The sequence below is a fragment of the Mesocricetus auratus genome, unplaced genomic scaffold (genome assembly GCF_017639785.1).
Source record: "Mesocricetus auratus isolate SY011 unplaced genomic scaffold, BCM_Maur_2.0 Super-Scaffold_100023, whole genome shotgun sequence".
NCBI lineage: Eukaryota > Metazoa > Chordata > Mammalia > Rodentia > Cricetidae > Mesocricetus > Mesocricetus auratus.
Window position 1 is genome coordinate 4,222,798 of NW_024429204.1, and position 20,358 is coordinate 4,243,155.

The window sequence follows — 20,358 nt, forward strand, 5'->3', positions numbered from 1 at the left end:
CAATGTAGCAAGCAGAGTGATTTTATGTCCCAGTCAGCTGTGAAAGAGGCACTTGAAGCTTACTGTGTGAATCTAATCACTAATTTCATCTAAAAATGCCCCAGTCTGGCTAATAATCCATGTGGCCAATGAATGAACACAAAAGAAATGAATTGCTATTTCTACCAAGTAGTGCATACCATTTCCCCCTAAGCAAGGAATGCTAAAAATCTGATGGGATGATATTATCTAAGCTCGCACATATGTCCATCTTAACAAGCATCACAAACTAAATGTCAAGAGGTATATAAACAGGCGTCATGAAAAAAAAAAGGAGTATCTATCTGCCTACCAAAAGAGGTCATCCATCAGTTTAAATTTAGTAGCATAGTTTCAATTCAGTGTCACAGTACCAGCTGGCAGCTGACTAGCTCTGTTTTGGGAACCCTGCATTCAGTTTAGTTGCCCATTACTGTAACCATTGCTACAGCAGATCTTGGGGTTCCCCACTCTGTTTAACCTGTCAGAATTCAAACACACCCTAAACATTCTTCTAACCAACGTGGGCTTTAGACAGATGAATATGCTACGCTAAGCACATAGTGCTGGTTTTAGTTTTACAAGATGGTACTGAATGTGCAATTCCTTTTATCCATAATTAAGGCAGAGACAAGAGGCAGGCATATTGCTCTGAGTTCGAGGCTAGCCTAGTCTACAGAAGTAGTTCCAGGATAGCCAGGGTGGGAATGGCATGCTCACACACCAATCAAACCCCGGGCCCCCCCCCACACACACACACACAAAGTATAGCTGGGTGTGGTTCTCTGTAGATTCAAGGCCAACCTGGTCCACAGAGTGAGTTCTAGGACAGCTATAACTATGTAGATACACTGTCCCAAATTCCAAAAAAGAACCAAAGCATAAAATGAATAAAAACACATGCTTAGAATTTACAAATAGCTTCTTTAATCTGACAGTATATAAACTTCACAAAAAAATGGTATGAGCTTAAATTTTTTTTTAAAAAGCACTACCATATTTGGATACCAAAAAGAAATGTTAGATTTTTTCCCCCAGAAAAATAATTCACAATAGATTGCCGTTGAATACAAAACCTTTTTAAATTTTCAAATGATACAACCCCATTAAGTGACACTTTAGACGTCTCGCATGTCTACTGGTCAGCAATCTAGATTCTGCAATTAGTTTGTGTGGGGTAGACAATACTGCCATGATCGTCACAGCACAAGGCGCTCACAGGCATTGGCAGAGAAGAGATGCCTGCAACTGGACACCACTTACCCCAGAGTGTTGCCTGCCAGCCTGCCCAGAGTCTCAGAACCAGAGAGAAACCACGGGGAGTCACTTGTCCTTCCAGGCCTGGAAGTCCTTCCTGCCCCTGAGCTGCTGTTCAGCTTTGACCTAGGAGAGTCAAGAGATAAACGGGTCATCCAACAGCGCAGGCTGCTGGGGGAGGCGAGGCCAAGGCTAGAACCTCCCCTGTAGAATGACGACCTGCTCCACAGTCGGGCTACTCCTACTAAAACATGCAGCTGACACTAGCAGAAACTGCTCTCAATTTCAAATAGAAATGAATGGTAAATAGCAATTTTCTTTACGGTTTACAATTGATCATGTTTTTCTAAGAAACAATCAAGTAGAAGTTGTATCTTATGAAGCATCCTTTAATACACTATAATTTTTAAAGACCAAAATTTGAAGAGGAAAAAAAACTTGACTGCTTTCAGACTGAGTTGACATGACCTGCATGGTCATTTCAGTGAACACACCAGCACACCTTCAAGACCAGCCTTGAAACCTCCCACCCCAGCAAGTCATTTCCCTCTCATGCCTTTTTTATCATGAGGATAACCAAGATCAAAACATTGCTTTTCTGAAATACCTCCTAAGGGTTAAATGTGTACTGCATTAAATACAAAATCCAAGATAAGGATGTAGCTCTGTGGTAAAGCACTGTCTACTATATACTATGCTTCAGATTTGACTCCCAAAACACCATGCATGCGCGCTCTCTCTCTCTCTCTCTCTCTCTCTCTCTCTCTCTCTCTCTCTCTCTCTCTCTCTCTCTCTCTCTCTCACACACACACACACACACACACACACACACACACACACACACACACACACACACACACACACACGGGGAAAAAAAGACATCTTACCCATCGTTATTATCAGGTTTACCCAATTCCAGTCTGTCTGGTTGTACTGAAAAACCAATTCTACAAATTCTGCCATCCTAAAAGCAAAGAAAACATGTAAAATTCTGAAAAGACACTAGTTTCAATTTATTCCGTAATCAGATTCTGCCTATCACTGTCAACTCAGAAGACAAGGGCACCCGAGAGGAAGCACAGGCCTGGGCTGAGGAACATGACCGAGTACCGCAGGCTCAGGAAAGCCTCGGAACAGGACAGGGCTATTCAGGGTGAGCGCTCTGTGCACAGTGACTGCGCAGCAGTTCTTCTGAACTCGCTTCCAGGCTCACTAAATCATTTCCGCCCCAGTCTCTGGGCCAGTGAGTTTACGCGGAAAGAGACTGGGCATCAGGAAACCCCTCCACGCACCCCGTTTCCCTTGACTATAGGGAAGCGCTGACGCAGGTGGGCATGACTTCCATTTCTCGGTTGTCTACCTCATGGGGAAGACTTTACCTCCAGGAGAAAGGCAGCGTGATTCGGTCCTACAACGCACTGTTTTATAGCAGCCTGCTCCAGGACATTCAAAGGCGGGTGGCTAGGGAAAAGAAAAAGCATTGAAAATAAAGTGAACTGACTCCTGAACTGAACTGCAAAGCAGTAAATACAGTGTAATGCCTACCATATCAGTGCAGCTGCATGGCACGCCAAACTGTCTAAAATACAGCATTATGGAAACCATAACTTAAACCATCCCAACTTTGATGGTAAGAGTAAAAGATGTGGCGGCGACATATAGCTTTCTTTAATCCTGCAATCTCTGTGCTGGGAGTTAGAGGCTAGCCTGACCCACGTATTCAAAGACAGCCAGGGCCACACCGCAGAAGAGGATTCTTAAACTAATCTAATCACATAAAAATGAATCCTTTGGGGCTGAAGACAGAGCCCAGCAGTTAAAACACACTGACTGCTCTTCCAGAGGATCCAGGTTCAATTCCCAGCAAGCACCCACATGGGAACTCACCCCCTTACACAGGCAAAACACCAATTAATGTTTTTAAAAATGAACCCTGCAGCTCCATGCTAGGGCAGATGCTTACCACATTCACCCATGTGCTTAAAGTCTTACCTGTTCAAATTGTGCTTGTTCAGCTTCTCTGAAACTTCCCGTAACCTTAAAACACAAAAGCCAAGTGTTAATAACCCTGGAACTGGCCCTGCATAAGCAAGATGGCTCTGGCAGACACGCACAAGTCCTGGGCTGATCCCCACAGTAACACACAGAGCAATCACAAGAGACACTGTTAGTTCTAGCCAGAGCAATAAGACAACAAAAGGAGATCAAGGGGATACAAATTGGAAAGGAAGAAGTCAAACTTTCACTATTTGCAGATGATATGATACTTTACATAAGTGACCTGAAAAACTCTACCAGGGGACTCCTACAACTGATAAATACCTTCAGCAAAGTGGCAGGATACAAGATCAACTCAAGAAAATCAGTAGCCCTACTATATACAGATAATAAAAGGGTTAAGCAAGAAATCAGAGAAACATCACCCTTTACACAAATACCTTGGGGTAATGCTAACCAAACAAGTGAAAAGACCTGTATAGTGAGAACTTTGAGTCTTTAAAGAAAGAAATTAAAGAAGATACCAGAAAATGGAGAGATCTCCCATGCTCTTGGATAGGTAAGATCAACATAGTAAAAATGGCAATCTCACCTAAAGCAATCTACAGATTCAATGCTATCCCCACTGAAATCCCAGCACAGTTCTTCACAGACCTTGAAAGAACAATTCTCAACTTTATATGGAAAAACAAAAGACACAGAATAGCCAAAACCACCCTGTCCAACAAGGCAACGTCTAGAGGCATCACCACCCCTGACTTCAAGCTCTATTATAAAGCTATAGTCCTGAAAACATCTTGGTACTGGCACAAAAATAGACAGGTAGACCAATAGAATCAAATAGAAAACCCAGATATTAACCCACACACACATCAACACTTGGTTTTTGACAAAGAAGCTAATATTATACAATGGAAAAAAGAAAGCATCTTCAACAAATGGTGCTGGCATAACTGGTTGCCAGCATGTAGAAGACTGCAGATAGACCCCACGTCTATCGCCTTGCACAAAACTTAAGTCCAAATGGATTAAAGAACTCCTCCCCCTTTCTAACCCATCAGCAACTCCAGGATTAACCACATTCTAGTTTGTGTAACAAACACCAGCAGCAAAACTGCTTCCTGAGCAAATGCCAAACGGAAAACTCATTTTGAAAAACTGCAGTTTAGCCAGCTGGTAGTGGTGCACGGCACTAATCCCAACACTGAGGAGGCAGAGGCAGGCAGATCTCTGCGAGTTCAAGGCCAGCCTGGTCTACAGAGGGAGTTCCAGGACAGCCAGGAGGACGGTTACACAGAGAAACTCTGTCTCAAACAAAAACCTGCAGTTTAACCCAGGTGTAACGGAGGCAGGCAGAGCTCTGTGACTTTAGGCCAGCCCGGTCTACACAATGAGTTTGAGGACAGCCAGAACTACACAGTGAAACCTTATTGGGGTTTTGAAAGTACATGGATATTAGGAAATGAAAGTAACTGGGAAGCATGATGTGAAAATTTACCTCAATGGAGTTTTGCCCAAGCCTAGGGACCACCTGAAGGGACAGCCTGGGTCCTACTAGGGGACATGAGCTGAATGGAACCTCGTGTCTGCAAGGACACCGCCTGTGTCCACAGGAAGCTCTGCACATGCTTAGAGAAAGAGCTCTGGACTAAGCAGGGGGCTCAGGGGGAAGTGCCTGCCCCACAAGCATCAGGGCCTCAGTCTGGACCCCCACTCCACATAAAAGCCAGGCTTGGCAGCACACCCCATTACTCCCAGTGCTGGGGTGGGGGTTGCAGAGACACACGACACCCAAATAGAGAAGAAACCAGGAGCCACGTTCAATAGAGACCAAGTCTCAAAAATATGGAGTGCCTCACTCCTTTAATCCCAGAGCTTGGGAGGCAGAAGCAGAGGCAGGAGGATCTGTGAATGTGAGGCCTGACTGGTCTACATAGTGAGCTCCAGGACAGCCTTGACTACATAGAGACTGTATACACACACACACACACACACACACGCGCGCGCGCGCGGTAGATGAAGGCAGCCAATGCCAACCTTTGGTATACACATGGGTACACAATCCCAAAAGAACTCTCCCGGAACCACATAAGAGAGATAATAACTTATGCTGTCCATCATAATTTTTCTGTTTCCCTCAAAGACACTGTCCGGAATTAATACAAAATGTGATCAGCCTAAAGAAGTAATTTTATCATATACAATATACCCAGAGATGCTCAAGAATTCTTTTCTTCAAGTTACCTAAACAACTGTCTAATCTTTAAAAAAAAAATTGGAAAGAATTTTTATACAAATAAGCTGAGAGGGACTGGAGAGGTGGTCCAGAAGTTAAGAGCAGTTGGCTGCTCTTCCAGGGGACCCGGCTTCAATTCCCAGCCCCCTCATGGTGGCTCCCAACTGTCTGTAACTCCAGTTCCAGGGGCTCTGACGCCTAGAGAGCTTACAGAGTCATTGCACCCATGGGTAAATGCTCTATTACTGCAGTGAGTGCCTGAGAACCAGTAGTCTTGACTTTGTCGAGTGGCGCACTACTAGGGCACACACAATGACAAGCCTGTGCAATAACTGACCCCAACCAAAGCAAAAAGTCGTGCAATCTCCACCGCCACCACCAGAAAAACTAATCTCATTTTACTAGCCTGGTGGTGTGTTTGCTTTCATTAACAGGTTGCCTTGGTTCTGGGGGGAATCAAGTTTTTCCCCTAAATTCCAGTTTGCTCTATTATAGGAGACATTTCTGTTTCAAAACAAGGTTAAATACAAGAGTAATGTACAATGGAATTCAAAAGCTAACTAGGAAATGAAGACAAAATAGACTGGGACTGCACACCAGAGCGACAGCAGCCTTCAGTCCACAGAGTGACAGCAGCCTTCAGTCCATCCACAGAGTGACAGCAGCCTTCAGTCCATCCACAGAGTGAAAGCAGCCTTCAGTCCATCCACAGAGTGACAGCAGCTTCAGTCCACAGAGTGACAGCAGCCTTCAGTCCAGAGTGAAAGCAGCCTTCAGTCCATCCACAGAGTGACATCAGCCTTCAGTCCATCCACAGAGTGACAGCAGCCTTCAGTCCACAGAGTGACAGCAGCCTTCAGTAGGCCTGCAGCCGAGGCCGAACTCTGGCTGTGCATATTCACTAAGAACACACAAAACTCCCCCAGACTAGAGTCAAAGTGTGGCAAAGGGCTAAGGCTTAATTTCCCCCTCACCACAGCAGTGACACACAAAAGACACATTTGTTCACTGGCATACAAAACTCTTTTCTCATTACCACGTCTTTTCTATTAGCTCAAAAATAGACAAATTAGGGGAGATGGTCAAAACTTCCTTCAAAATTGGAAAAGTAAACGCCCCAGTGGCTTCCCCAGGGTTTCAGGTAGATGCTTATGGAACTAAACTAAGCTTTGGGGATGCTAAGGAGCTAGAAAACAATTAACTACTCAACCTCAAGAGCAGAGAAAACAGGTCCTGCATCAGTCAGTTAAATCCTTTCATCTGAAACTCACAGTTCAAGAGAGCCAGTGAAGCTGGGCCTGGTGGTGCACACCTTTACCCCAAACTCTCTTTGTAAATTCACTGGACTACAATACAGTGAGTTCTGGACCCCCAGAGACTCTGAGGCCTTATCTCAAAACACAAAGATGGTCAGTGAGACAGCTGAGAGGGTAAAGTCACTCACTACAAAAGCCTGATGCCATGAGTTTAATCCCTGGAACCCACATTTCAAAAGCAACAACAAAACTGAAGAATACCAACTCCAAAGTTGTCCCGACTTTCACATCTGTGCTGTCAAGTTTTATCCACGCAGGTAACCTGTACAAAAAAGGACACTCTCCACAGTCCAGCATGGTTGCACCATGCTGGCAATCCCAGCACCGGGAGGCAGGAGCAGGAGGGCCAAAACCCGTTTGAGACTAGCCAGGTGCAAAAGCAAGATTGTTTCACAGCAAATGAAACAGTTAATGTTTCTTTAACCCATAGTTAAAACTGGGTGAGGCATGGCTATGATCTAAACACTCAGGGAAGCCAGTCCCAGCTACAGATTGAGTTCTAGGACAGCTGGGTATATAACAAGACCCTGACTAAAAGAAAATAATAAAAGGGGGGGCATAATTAATTAACGTCCTAGGCTCACAGAGATCCGCCTGCCTCTGCCTCCTGAGTGCTGGGGTTAGAGCCGTGCACCACCTTCAGGCTTCCATATCTGAACTGTGCATTCAGATACTCTGCTCGTGTTAACTGGGGTAGGAGGGGGTGTTACTGTTGTCTGAACAGACTCTCATGGATCCCAGGCTGGGGACCCACCTGCACCCACCTTCTGTTTTGAGTGGTGGGATTACAGATGTGCGCCACCACATGTGATTCATATGGTGCCGGGAAATGAATCAACCAGCCGAGCTCCATCCCCAGCCTCCATGTCATTTTTATAGGCAAATCAGTCGACACAGAGGCAAATACTTCCCACTTCACCTCTTAATGAGCACTGTAGCCAAGAGGCTTTCAAGTGGCCCTACCCTAGCTCTGGCTAGCCATTCACTGTGGAATAAGTACTCACGCACCACTGAAGGTCACCTGAGCCCGCAGACCTGAACCACGACTCTCACAGAGAGCACCTTAAACTCCTGTCTGCATTCACACCACAGGAGGCATGTGCTGCCAAGACACACACAGACACGCTAAAATGTGCAAGAAGGAAGGGCGGTGGTGGCGCACGCCTTTAATCCCAGCACTAGGGAAGCAGAGGCAGGCAGATCTCTGTGAGTTCGAGGCCAGCCTGTTCCAGGACAGTCTGGACAGTTACAGAAAAACCCTGTCTCTAAATAAAAAATAAATAAATAAATAAATAAATAGTAATAATAATAAATAAAATCTCATTTTTTGTTGTTGTTGCTTTCAGAGACGAGGGCTCTCTCTCTATGTAGTCCTGGCTGTCTTGGACCTTGCTCTATAGACCAGGCATTATATGTCAGGCATTGTAGCTCTGGAGCTGTGGACAGCAAAGAAAAGCCCGGAAGGGTTATGCCCAGGGTGGAGAGGGAGGCTGTTGTACATCTCCAGTCTTCTTCCCTGCCCTGTAACGTACCTTCCTGACTCTCAAATTTGATCAAGATCACATTAGAGTCCTCAAAGTAATTTAATGAGGACTCCAAAGGATTTGCTGATGGTAACCTCACCTCCATCATGATAAAATTAAAACCCTGATAACACTTACTACAGACTGACAACAATTTCATTCCTAACAAAAACATTTGGTTGGGGGATGTTTCTGCCTTGTTAGTGGGCTCTCAGATGGCCTTTTACGGTGCAGCAAGTTGGAGAGTGACTCAGTATGGGACGGGTATGGCTGGGAGGGAAGAGCTTCATTACTGAGGGTGACAACACTAAGAACGGTCGGTCTTTAAGGAGGCCGTCCTACAGAGACGGCATAGAAAGGAAGTGTGTGGTTGTGAGTGAAGCTTCCAGCTGACTTGAACTCCAAGCGTGGTCTCCTCAGCAGCTAACTAGAACTGGATGTGTGCAACCTAAGTCCATCTACTCAGTTACTTTCCAAAGGCTCCTGGTGTCCCATCTTAATATCCTTTTCAGGTAACTAAGTGATGGTTTCTAAACAGCTCAGGGTGGCAGCGACCCGAATCCACGCCTGACTCATCTATAGCGCCATGTGCTATTCACATGGGAAATACTTGCCAAGACTTCGTCAGCTACCACTGCTCTTGTCCCTACAATGTCAAACTCCAAGAGTTTTTGAGAAAACTCAGTACTAGAAACAAACACCATAGTTGTTTTTTCAAGACAGGGCTTCTCTCTGTAGCTTTGGAGACTGTCCTGGAACTCGCTCTGTAGACCAGGCTGGCCTTGAACTCACAGAGATCCGTCTGCGTCTGCCTCTGCCTCCCGAGTGCTGGGGTTAAAGGTGTGCACCACCAACGCCTGGCAATAGTTGTTTTTCTTAAAACAACAGTTATTTCATTGGAGGAGGAGGAAGAGGAGGAGGAGGAGGAGGAAGAGTAGGAAGGAAGCTTCTATGAAGTCACTGGTACAAAATACAACTGCAGTCACAAAAGACTTCCCCTCCACACAACTGTTAAGGTGCTCTTACACTGAGACATGAGAGGCAACAGGTAATTAATTGCTGCTGCCTTATCAATGCTTGCCCCCTCCAAATGCAAGAGTGAATGAACCCTGACACACCTTGGGCTATGCCTTGACTTTTCACTAAGAATGGCTATTTGACCCACAACTGCTTCTGAATTATGCCTCAAATGTGAGGACGATTAAAAGACAAGTCTCAGCATTCTAGTGAAATCTTCAGGCTCTACAGACCACACTGCTGCAGCTCTAGATAACACACACGGTTAGAGTGTGTTCAAGGGTGTCAGAACAAAGTTCTTGTCCCAGGAACATGAAGAACTGCTTCAGACCTCCAGCACCCGCATCAAAGCAGAATGGAGGCAGGAGGCTGACCTCTACTCTCCATACAGTCAGTCACCACACATGAGCAAACATACTCATACACCACACACACACACACACACACACACACACACACACACACACACACACACACTCTGCATGTACACTTTATTAAATCAATCAAATAAAATAATGGAAATTAAATAATAAACACAAATGCAAATAACTGCCCATCCTTCTCATGAAATCAATCAAAGCTTCCTGGCTACGCCAGGCATGGGGACACACCCTTAAGCGCAGCAGCAGGGAACACAGGGCAGGCAGATCTTAAGAGTTGAGGCCAGCTATCTGTATGACCCAAGTTGCAAGCCAGTCCAGTAACAGAAAGATAAGGTGAGTTCACACGCACAGCAGTGAGCAGAGACACCTGCCCTGCGGTGCTTCCGGTTTGGAGACAGCGGACACAGAAGGCCCACCCTGCCTCTGGAAAAGGCCATTTCCTCAGAGATGAGTAAAATGATCTAATCCCTCTTTGCTCAGCCACAGGCCTGTCCACATTGTCTCTCTCTAAATTTGGCTTGGCATCCCTCTAAGCCTCCTACCTCCTTGCCTATCCACAGAGAAGCAAACACCTGGCGTCACTCTGCAATGACCCAAGTGGCACAGATGATGGCTTACAGAGAGACTTCCAGTCCACCTTCTCAGTCAGTCACAAGCAGGACTTACACTTGCTCTAGCACTTATGAGGATGGCGGATGCCGGCCTATCAAAGACTTTCACTGTATAGACCAAAGACACGAGACACGAGACAAACGGAAGAGTCTACGTAAATGCCGTAAATATACTACATGATGCATGTTTTCTTAAATGTCCATCTTGGTAATCTACGTCCTCTAAAACAGTTTCTAATTGAGACTTCAAAGATCCCTACAAAATCAAAATGACAAAATTTAGGTTATAAAAAGCTCCAATAGAGAAATAATTTCTCCCCAGAGTCTGATTTCTGTGGTTAGAAATCCCCATTTAATGTTTCAGGTAACGTAAGACAAGGAGACACAAGTCCCAAATGACTGAGCATGTGAAAGACGGATACCCAGGGAGAGTGCACTCCAAACACAAAAATGAGTCACTTTCCCTTAAACCAAAACCAGCCTGGCTATTTTCAGCTCTGCTCAAAACAGGAAAAGGGAAAGAGGGCCATGCCAGGCGGACGGACAAGAGGGGATTTGGTAGGAAAGGCCAAAGATACGGCCTTTTTACAGTCTTTTCTGATAGCTGTAAGTCCTGGCTCATCTCACTTCTTTATTTTCCCTTCCCTGACAGGATCAGGTCTCTCTGTGGCTCTGACTGTCCTACTCTGCAGGCCAGACTGGTCAAATCTGCTAAGACCCATGTGTCTCTGCCTCTGGAGTGCTGACGTGACATGTGTGCCACTACCCTCAACTTGGCTTCACTACAAACAAACAGTAAACCGTACCTACACGGGAGCCAGGGCATGTCAACAGGACAAGGCAGCTTCACAGCTCCGGCCAGCGTGCAGACCACACAGGCCCCACCTGGTTCCAATACCTACACCTCATTCACAGGAAACCCCTGCCAACAGCACATCCCGTACTCAGATCCTCGCAGCTCCAGTTTTAACCTGACTACTTCCCAACATAGAAAAGCACTTTGACCTCTGGCATAAGGTATGAACAGAAATGAAGACCGGTAATGAAATCCAACTGTTGAGTAGCATGGGAGACTGCACGCCTGACCACTGTCAGAGCTGAAGAGCTGAGTAAGAACTACAGGCTGGTTTCCTGCTGCCCCTGGTCCACAGCACGCGCGCGCACACACACACCCATTTATTTGGCTTGCTTTAACCCCACACATCTTTAAGACAGATTCTCATCTGATAAGTGGAAATGTAACCATCTGTCTAGAAGAGGAGCTTACAGAGGGATTAGAGGTTATTTTGTTGCAAATCTTGGTGAGAGCCAATCACCTAAATGGTCAATAAATAGTAGTTATCAATAGTGGAAACTTACTTTTCACTCTTGCACTGTGTGCTATATTGCAACTTGGCACCTTGCACGCTCTAGCTTGAACGAGTTGTCTGCTAGGAATCTGAGGCTCGCAGCTGATTGAGAGTGGGGCTTCCTTCTCGCCCTGGCATATGCTCTAACCATGTCTCAACTCCACTGTTCAAGTCTGATGCACCCACTGCCCGTCTCCTCCACAGCACTCAGGCTGTCGCCCTTCTTTGGAAACATTATTAACTTCTAAACCCTCAACAGCACACACTGACATGCTTACTAGCTACAATCTGACCGGATCTTAGTTCTAAGCCCTACACTATTTCAAAATAGTGGAGTCCTAGTTTTGTTCATGTTTTTAAGAGTTCATTAGTTTTATCTTTGTGTGAGTGTTTTAAGTGTGTGTAAGAACACCACATGCATGCCTGGTGCCTGAGGAGGGAAGCTAACGAGGGCGTGTGATACCACAGAAGTAGAGCCACCGAAGGTCGTGAGCCATCCTGAAGACGCTGAGAATCAAACCAAGGTCCTGCAGAACAGCACATGCCCGGAGCCCCTGGACTCTCTCCAGCCAGGCAATGCATGCCTAAGGCAGAGCTCGGTGAATTTGAGAACAGCCTGGGCTACATAGAGAAACCACGACTAAAAAAAAAAGGCTAGTCAAGAAAGCTCATACGCAAACCACCAGGAACCCTGTTTATTACTGAAAGATTTATAAGTTCACTCAGAATGGGTCTGGAACTTGTACTAAATAATCTTTGAAATCTCTACCTACTGTGGTTCTGAACAATGAGGCCCTAATGCAGAAAGCCTTCCTTTAGTATAATTCTGGTACACAGAGCACATAAAGAAAATAATTGTTTCTTAACCAAACCAAAGACAGTTAAGATACCTGAAAACACTTTAGGACGCATGGAAGGGAGAATTCTAAGATTTGATATTTATGGTATCATCTAAACAGTGCCAGGGTAGGAGACTATAGCTTCAAGAATAAACATTAGAGGCTAAGCAAGTCTGAGAACAAAATACAGGCAGCTGACTGACAAAAGCGATAAAGAGAAATAATGTATTTCATAAACACCAATCTCATTAAGGGGGACAGAGGACAGAGACACAGGGCCAGTGCAGCCTCAAGTGGATGTGAGTCACAAAACCAAGACCACACTAGGAAGTTGAGCACTCAGCAGGGGGACACCACGGCGGTACTTGCCGGGGCTGACACACAAGGAACTGAGGTAGTCAGTAAGGGTAGAGTACACTAAGCCTTGACTGCAATTCTTTTCAGCTGGAAGACTGGGGCTCCCAAACTCATCTTGAGTACAGAGGGTGCATTTTGAAGGCCACTACGCTTGCACATAAGGAGATGTTCGTTCCAGAAGGACAATATGGCATTACTGGGCAGCCAAGGTTCAAGAGGCTCCAAACCTTATTTGATGCAACACGCATGTATGAACTGACATTACCAGCAGTAACAATGACAAATAAAAAAGAAAAAAAAGGAAATCACACTAGGTATGTGGAGTGGGTGTGTTTTGGGGGAAAATAAATTCTATCTTCAAGACTATGCTAGTTTTTATGTGTCTATCCCTATTACTTCCAAAAATGCACTAAAATAACAAGTGAGTTATAAAGTTATAAGAGAAATCAAGAGTTAGAAAATTCAAGATGTTTGAAAACAGCTAAGAAGGTGCTAACCCTCTTGCCTTTGAACAAAAATAACCATTCAGACCCCCAGGTCCGGAACAGTGGCCAGGGCCTTACCTACAGAAGCAGCAGACGATAAAGACAATGTTTGTGTAAAGCGTACACATTGCTGCCAGACACACTGGGAAGGGGGAGAACCATCAGGTTCAGGCCAGCCTGAGCTACAGAGGTCTATCTCGAAACTCATACAACTTTAAAGCCCTTGAACTAGTTTAAATGTTACTGAACTGGGCACATGGCTCAGTGGTTAAAACCCTTGATGACCCAAGCTCAGTTCCCAGCAGCTACTTTGGCTGGCTTGAGATCCCTTCAGCTCTGGGAGATCAACACCCTCTTCTGGCTCCCCAGGCACCCCCACACGGCTTACATTCAGACACACACATAAACAGACTAAAATAATAACAATAAGCAAACCCTTTTCTTAAAAGATTACTAAACACTAACAGGAATCCTCACAGGATTGTCTTATCACAGAATAGGGTTTTTTCATGTAAACTGCCTTGGGTTAATTAAAGAGGCCCCCCCCAAAAAAATCTGAATTGGAGCTGCAGAGTAGAGATGCTCTTCCAGGACCAGGGTTCAATTCCCAGCACCCACACATGTGTAACTCCAGTTCCAGGGGTCCCAGCCCACTTCTGAACTCCATGGGGACCAGGCACACAACGGTGCACAGATACATACAGGTAAAACATCCATGTGTAAAATAAAAAGTTCTAAATCTAGGTACAGAAAGCCCACAATTCCAGGAGCAGTGGGTCAGAGAAGGGGGGAGGGGCTTCCAGGAACACACCACCCAGGATGGGAAGCAGCTTATGGCTGTAGACCAGAGGCAGTTAGGGAGAGGACAGGGAGAAAGGCAGCTCAACACGCAGCATGCGCTCACATCCACAGAGGAAGACCAACCCCATCAGCCTGCCCGAGACCTGTCTACAAAGGAGACAAACAAACCAGACTAGCTCACCACAGCACCCAGAGCTTGCTGAACAACAGTTTGAACACTCGCCCTCAGAAGTGGCCTAGTCCTTCTCACCTGCGCGTGTCCACATGAATACACTTTCTTCTCAGATTATTATTTCATGCCTGTGTCAGTACTATTTGTGACAGCTGGCTGTGAGCTACCGTGTGGGTGCTGGGAATTTCACTGAGGTCCTCTGGGAGAGCCATCTGTCCAGCCCCAGTGAGTTTCTGTATCTTCTCTCCTTCCTCAGGTTATATGCTGGGTGATCTAGTATGGTGACAGCTCTCATTTTCAGATGATCAGAGCAGGACCATTGTTCACTTCTGAGGCCAGTGTGCTCTTAGCTGTGAAGCTTTCTCTATCCTAAAACGCTAGGGTATGAGGGTGTGGACTGCTCAGAAACTACAAACACAGTTAATCTATGGACTTGCGCTACCTCCAGTAGTTTCAAATGTCTTAAAGTACCTTTTCTTGAGACAATGTCTCATTTTGTTGTGGATTACACAGAAACTGCGGCTGTGTAGACAAGACACTGACACACAATTCAGATTCCCAGCACTAGGATTAAAGGTGTGAACCAGGCCCCTCTCAGAGCTCACTTTTTAATGGAACACAATGGCTAAGTGTTTGGGTTCGTCTTAGCTCTCTGCAGCCAACGGACTGCCCATAAACCACTGTGTGCAGCACCGGCCCCTGTAGCCAGGTCCTAGTTAGCGTTTCCTTTTCCCTCGCCAGCAGTGGTGAAATTAAGTAGAAATAACAAGAGCAGCTCGTCCATCCCAAGTCTCCACTGGTTCAAATGTCTACGGAAACTGCCATGACGAGTCATCGACATTCCCCTGTAATCCCAGCCCTCAGGAAGCAGAGGCAGGAGGACTACAAGTTCAAGGCCAGCCTGGACTAAACAGCAAGACTCTGAGGGGTGGGGGTGTTATCATCCTGAAAGGACTGCCCTAAAACAAGACTTCCCAACTTCAGGAGTTGCCGGCGTGCGGTGGTCACATAAGAAAGAGGAATCGCTGTAGACTATGAATCCACACATAATACTTACTGTGTTTCTCAGCCATGGGTTATTCCTTTGGACACTTCCTATCACTGCCCACTAAGAACTCAGGCAGGCCTGAGAGCCTGCACCTGCGCCTTACAGCGCCAACAACAAGGCTTGGTCAAAGGCAGAGCTTCAAACAGACGAACACAAACAAGCAAAGGGTGTTGTGTGCACGATGGCCTCACAACACTTACAGGTTCACTTCTGTTCTACTCAATTCAAAACTCCAGTATGACTTTAAAACTGACTACAACTAACATCAGAAGAACCCTTTAGGCAAGGCCACGTGTAATGTCCATTTCCAGGAAACTCTCATCTCTGTAGAGATGGTGATGGGCCACAGAACCTCACACATGACGGGCAAGTACTCTAACCACTGAGCTTTCCCCGGACTTCTTCCTTCCCATACGGGAAAGCTACGTTATTGCAAAGTAATAGTCTACCATGCTGGACAGTTCTGTCTACTTGACACAAGGTAGAGTCATCAGACAGGAGGGAGTCTCAACTGAGAAAATGGCTCCCTCGAATGAGGCACGGTCCACTCCCTGAGCTGACCATCCTGTGTGGTGATACATTGTTTGATTTATTAAAGCCATACTAGGTAGCCACAGAAGCCAGGCAGCGGTGGCACAGAGGCATCGGATCTCTCCGAGTTCAAGGCCACCCAGGGCAACAGACTGAATCAGTCTAAAAGAGAAATAGTTCTCATGCCTTTGGCCCCAGGACTCATGAGAGGTATTTAAGACAGGAGCAGGGTCTCAGAGCTGGCATTCATTCTCCAGCCACGCTGAGGAGAGGCAGGAGTCTGAGGCTTGGTGAGAGCCATGGAGACAGGATCAGCCCTTTCAGCCTGAGATAGAGATAGCGGTAAGAGCCAGTGGCTGGCTGCTTTGCTCTTCTGGTCTTGCTGGAACTCAGTATCTGTCTCCTGGCTTTTTATTTGTCACGTTACAAGGCCATCACAGTGAGGCCATCATCTCAGACCAGGTGTCTCTGAACAGAAAAGCACCCAGTCCTAAAGCTGAACGATCATCTAAAAGAAAATACTGTTTTCACAGGAATCACACAGACCAAATACTAACCGCTCGCCCACATTCCTCTAAATCAGGGAGAAGAGCAGTGGTCCACACTTCCTCCATTAGACATGTGAACAATGCTTTTGGAGGCCTCTATGATGGCCCACTGTCAAGTTCATACTTGTGTCTCAAATGCTCACTGTAAATGACACTTTCACAAGGTGTGCTATGTACAATGCAGTAAGTGTCAAACACACGAGTACCAACCTTTTCATGGTATCCAAATCTCCTTCTGGATGATTAACTTTACTAGTATCAGTTATCATCTTTCTTAATGGTGACTTGAAAAGCAATAAATTCTTCCCCGCACTCGGGAGCAGAGGCAGGTAGATCTCTGTGAGTTCAAGGACAGCCTGGCCCACAGAGGGAGTTCCAGGACAGCCAGGACTATACAGCGAAACCATGTCTCAAAAAACAACAGTAATAATAATGATAATATTAATAAATTCTTAGATACAGTTGCCACCCAGAGTTTAATTACTCTCCCCTGGAATGTGTGCTAGACTCAAGACACAACTCTCAAAGAGAATGAGGCATAAATGAGGTCACACAGCCCTAAGGGTAAGTCAGACATAAGAAGTTGCCCCAGCCTGGTTGAGTCTGCCAAACCCTGAGCTGCCACATAACAAGTCTAGCTTCCTTAAAGCCTCCACGCTGGAGACACGCCTATGGAGTCACCAATGAAGTCTTCGGGAAACTTCCATTATGCCAGTGTTCAAGTACAAACGCAAAAGGTAGAACAGGAACCAAGCAGCTGAGCTCTGTAAAACCAGGACAGACAGATGAAAGCGTTAAGTTTGGGGTGACTGATGATCACCCAGTCCAGTCCATAAGAACTCAGTATGATGATCAAAGAGGAACTGGGCATTTCCTCTGGCCTTCTCTCCTCTGCCTATGAGTAAAGCTTCAGCTATGCCTTGGACATCTTCCTGTAACTGAACCACATGAAAACAAAACCAGGGACTGAGAGGGTGGGGCTCAGGGTCCACAGGGCAGCGCTGGCCAAGGGCGCAGGAGACCCTCGGCACCATCCCTGCACTGCCAAAACAAACCAAAAGTAACCCTTACATTAACCTACACTTGTGAACTTCCTTACACATCTCCTCAAAAATAAACTCTTCAAATTCATTCAACCAGAAACTGAAGAATAAATCCCTGTTCAAAAGAAAAGCATCAACAGCAACAAAAAAGCCTCCTCAGCAAGCCCTGGTACCCAACACAGCACTGACAAGTAAGCTCCTCAGACTCCTGCTTCCTCACCCTAATGAGATGCTGCAAGAGACATCAGGATGGCAAGACCACACCCTTGGCCACTGAGCACCTCTAAGAAATCCATCTCTACACACCTCCCAGCCCTGAGCACCAGCTGGACTCAAGAGTCGCGAGCACAGGACGCTATCTCACTGTAACACAGCCCGATGCAAGCATCTACAGAGCAAAGCTGCAACTCACACGAGGTTCGTATTCACCAGGTCTAGGAAAATATCAGGACTACATTCAAACACACACCATGGAAACTGAGATTATTACACTATACGGCTCAGTTCAAAGTTAATGAGGCCAGTGCACTGACACCCTGTAACCCAGCACTGGAAAGCCTGGAGCAGGATGGTTATATGAGGCCCAGACTTAAGATGGGCGAGCATGAAGCCTGACTAGTCTTTGTCACTTTAAAGCAGAGAAGTTTCTAGACCATGTGTGCTGTGTGCGGGGTGTTTTCCATGTGAGAAACTCCCTACCTGCATGCATGTGGGTTTGGAGACCAGGACAACCTCGGGTGTCATTTCTCATCTCTCCCTGGGCCCTTGGCCTCACTGAGTAAGCAAGACAGCTGGCCCAGGGACCAGCCTGTGCCCGCCTCTGGGGTCCTGGGATTTACAACCATATGTCCCCATTGTTTTGGTTTTGGTTTTTTAAGACATACTCAGCTTTATACTCGGGTGCCAAGGACAGAACTTAGCTCTGAGAGCTGGACTTTAAAACAAAAGTTTAAGTTAATGAAAACTGAAAATGTGGTGCTTTGAGAATCAAGAGACAGACCTTTAATCCCAGCAAGGGGTAGGAGGTGCCAGTGAATCTGAGTTTGAAGCCACTCGGAGCTACAAAGTGAAACCCTGTCTTAAAAGAATACACAGGTAAATCGCCTGAATACAGGATGAGTGTATGTGATCCTAAAGAGAAAAACACAAATACTTTTGTAAAAATGTCTCCATGAGGCCAGCAGTGGTGGCGCAAGCCTTTAATTCCAGGACTAGGGAGGCAGAGGCAGGCGGATCTCTGTGAGTTCGAGACCAGCCTGGTTTCCAGGACAGCCTCCAAACCACAGAGAAACCCTATTATCAAAAAAACAAAAAAACCAAAAAGTCTCCATGATAAGCATTTAAATGAAAAAATTGTTTTGAAAGCTATTTTATATCGACATTATAAGGCAAGCAGAGAAATGTAAATACAGTTTCCTCGGTGACTATCATTTTGTAATTCTAAGGTATAAAAATGGCGGAATGGTTATCGAGAAAAAGACCCACATATGGGAGATAAGGTAACTCTCAAACAAGTCAGTAAAGTGAAATAATAAACATATGTACACTTGAAAGCATGGCAGACATCTAACTCAGTCTACAAGAGGAGTACCAGAAAACCTACTGGTCAGTTTACAATTGTTCTGCATGTTTGGAAATGCTCATAGTTGAGAGCTGGGAAAATTTATTTATTTTTAAAAGAGAAGCTCTGACCCCAGCCTCAACTGGCACTGAACTTGTACCAAAGTCTGGGCCTCTTTAGGGCCGGGTTTAGGAACTACAGTTGTGCTACTACACCTGGTGGAAGACTTCAGAACAGAAATCACTATCACCAAAGCGACAGACTCAAGAAGGATCACGGGTTAGAAATGCCTTGTTCACTTCATACAAAGGAGGATACAAGTTGTTCTTTTTTTAAGAGGAGGAAGAGGAAGATGACAATTGAGATGGCTCAGCAGGTTAAAAAAGAAAAAACATAACACTTGCTGAATTAGCTGCAGAGTTCAAAGAACCCAAACCCATGTCAAAGTAGAGCTGACTTCTAATCACCACATTCATTGTGTGACACACATGTGCACACACCCTCCACCACACACACACACAATAAACTTTTTAATCTAAAGACTAAATTCAACATTCCTTCTAAAACTCAGAACATAGCTTTGGTCTCGGGCTCAATGGTACACAGCTTGCCTAACATGCAGGAGGTTCCATCCTCAGGGCCACATAAACCAGACATAATGGTGCTCTCTGGGAAACATCGGCAGTAGTATCAGGAATTCTGCTATTACACACACACATACCCGCACGCATGCACGCACACAACAAATAAGCAAGCAGGCAGGTCATGTGTGATGGTGTATGCGGTTACTGGAGCATTCGAGTGGATGGATGTCTGTGAGCTTAAAGCCAGCCTGGACTACAGAGTGAGTCCCAAGAAAGCCAGAGCTATATGATAAAGAGACTGCCATATAAAATAAACAAGCAAATAAAATAGTTGTAAGGAGCTCATGCCCACCTTTCCAGCACTCAGGAGGGTGAGTCATAGTGAGTCTGATGCCAGCCTGGGCTACACAGTTAATGCCAAGCCAATATGGCTGTGGGATTTCATGAAGACACTGTGCTCACTTTTTAGACTTTTAAAGACTACTGTTGTATTTGTGCTGCCTGAGTGCCACAGCAGCAGGTGCAGGGTGCCTTCAGAGCGATGCCTGTCTGTCTACCGTGGGTCCCGAGGAGTGACTGCAGGTGTCAAGCTTTCACAGTAAACAGCCTTCATCGGCTTGTTTGGTTTTTTTGTTTGTTTAAGACACGGTCTCTCTACATAGTCCTGGAACTTCTTGTGTA

The 20,358-nt window shown here is 45.7% G+C and overlaps 1 protein-coding gene across 8 annotated transcripts in view; it reads right to left on the reverse strand.

The window, feature by feature from the left end:
- Positions 1 to 20,358, reverse strand: part of Ubr5 (ubiquitin protein ligase E3 component n-recognin 5) — a 101,299-nt gene that overhangs the window by 67,604 nt on the left and 13,337 nt on the right. For all 8 annotated transcript variants that reach the window (XM_040730503.1, XM_013115282.3, XM_040730504.1 and 5 more), the window contains exons 2-5: positions 3,268 to 3,312; positions 2,655 to 2,736; positions 2,163 to 2,239; positions 1,282 to 1,401 (exon numbers count right to left, since the gene is read on the reverse strand). In XM_040730503.1, coding sequence (XP_040586437.1) covers positions 1,282 to 1,401; positions 2,163 to 2,239; positions 2,655 to 2,736; positions 3,268 to 3,312 — 324 coding nt within the window. The remainder of the gene's footprint in view (positions 1 to 1,281; positions 1,402 to 2,162; positions 2,240 to 2,654; positions 2,737 to 3,267; positions 3,313 to 20,358) is intronic.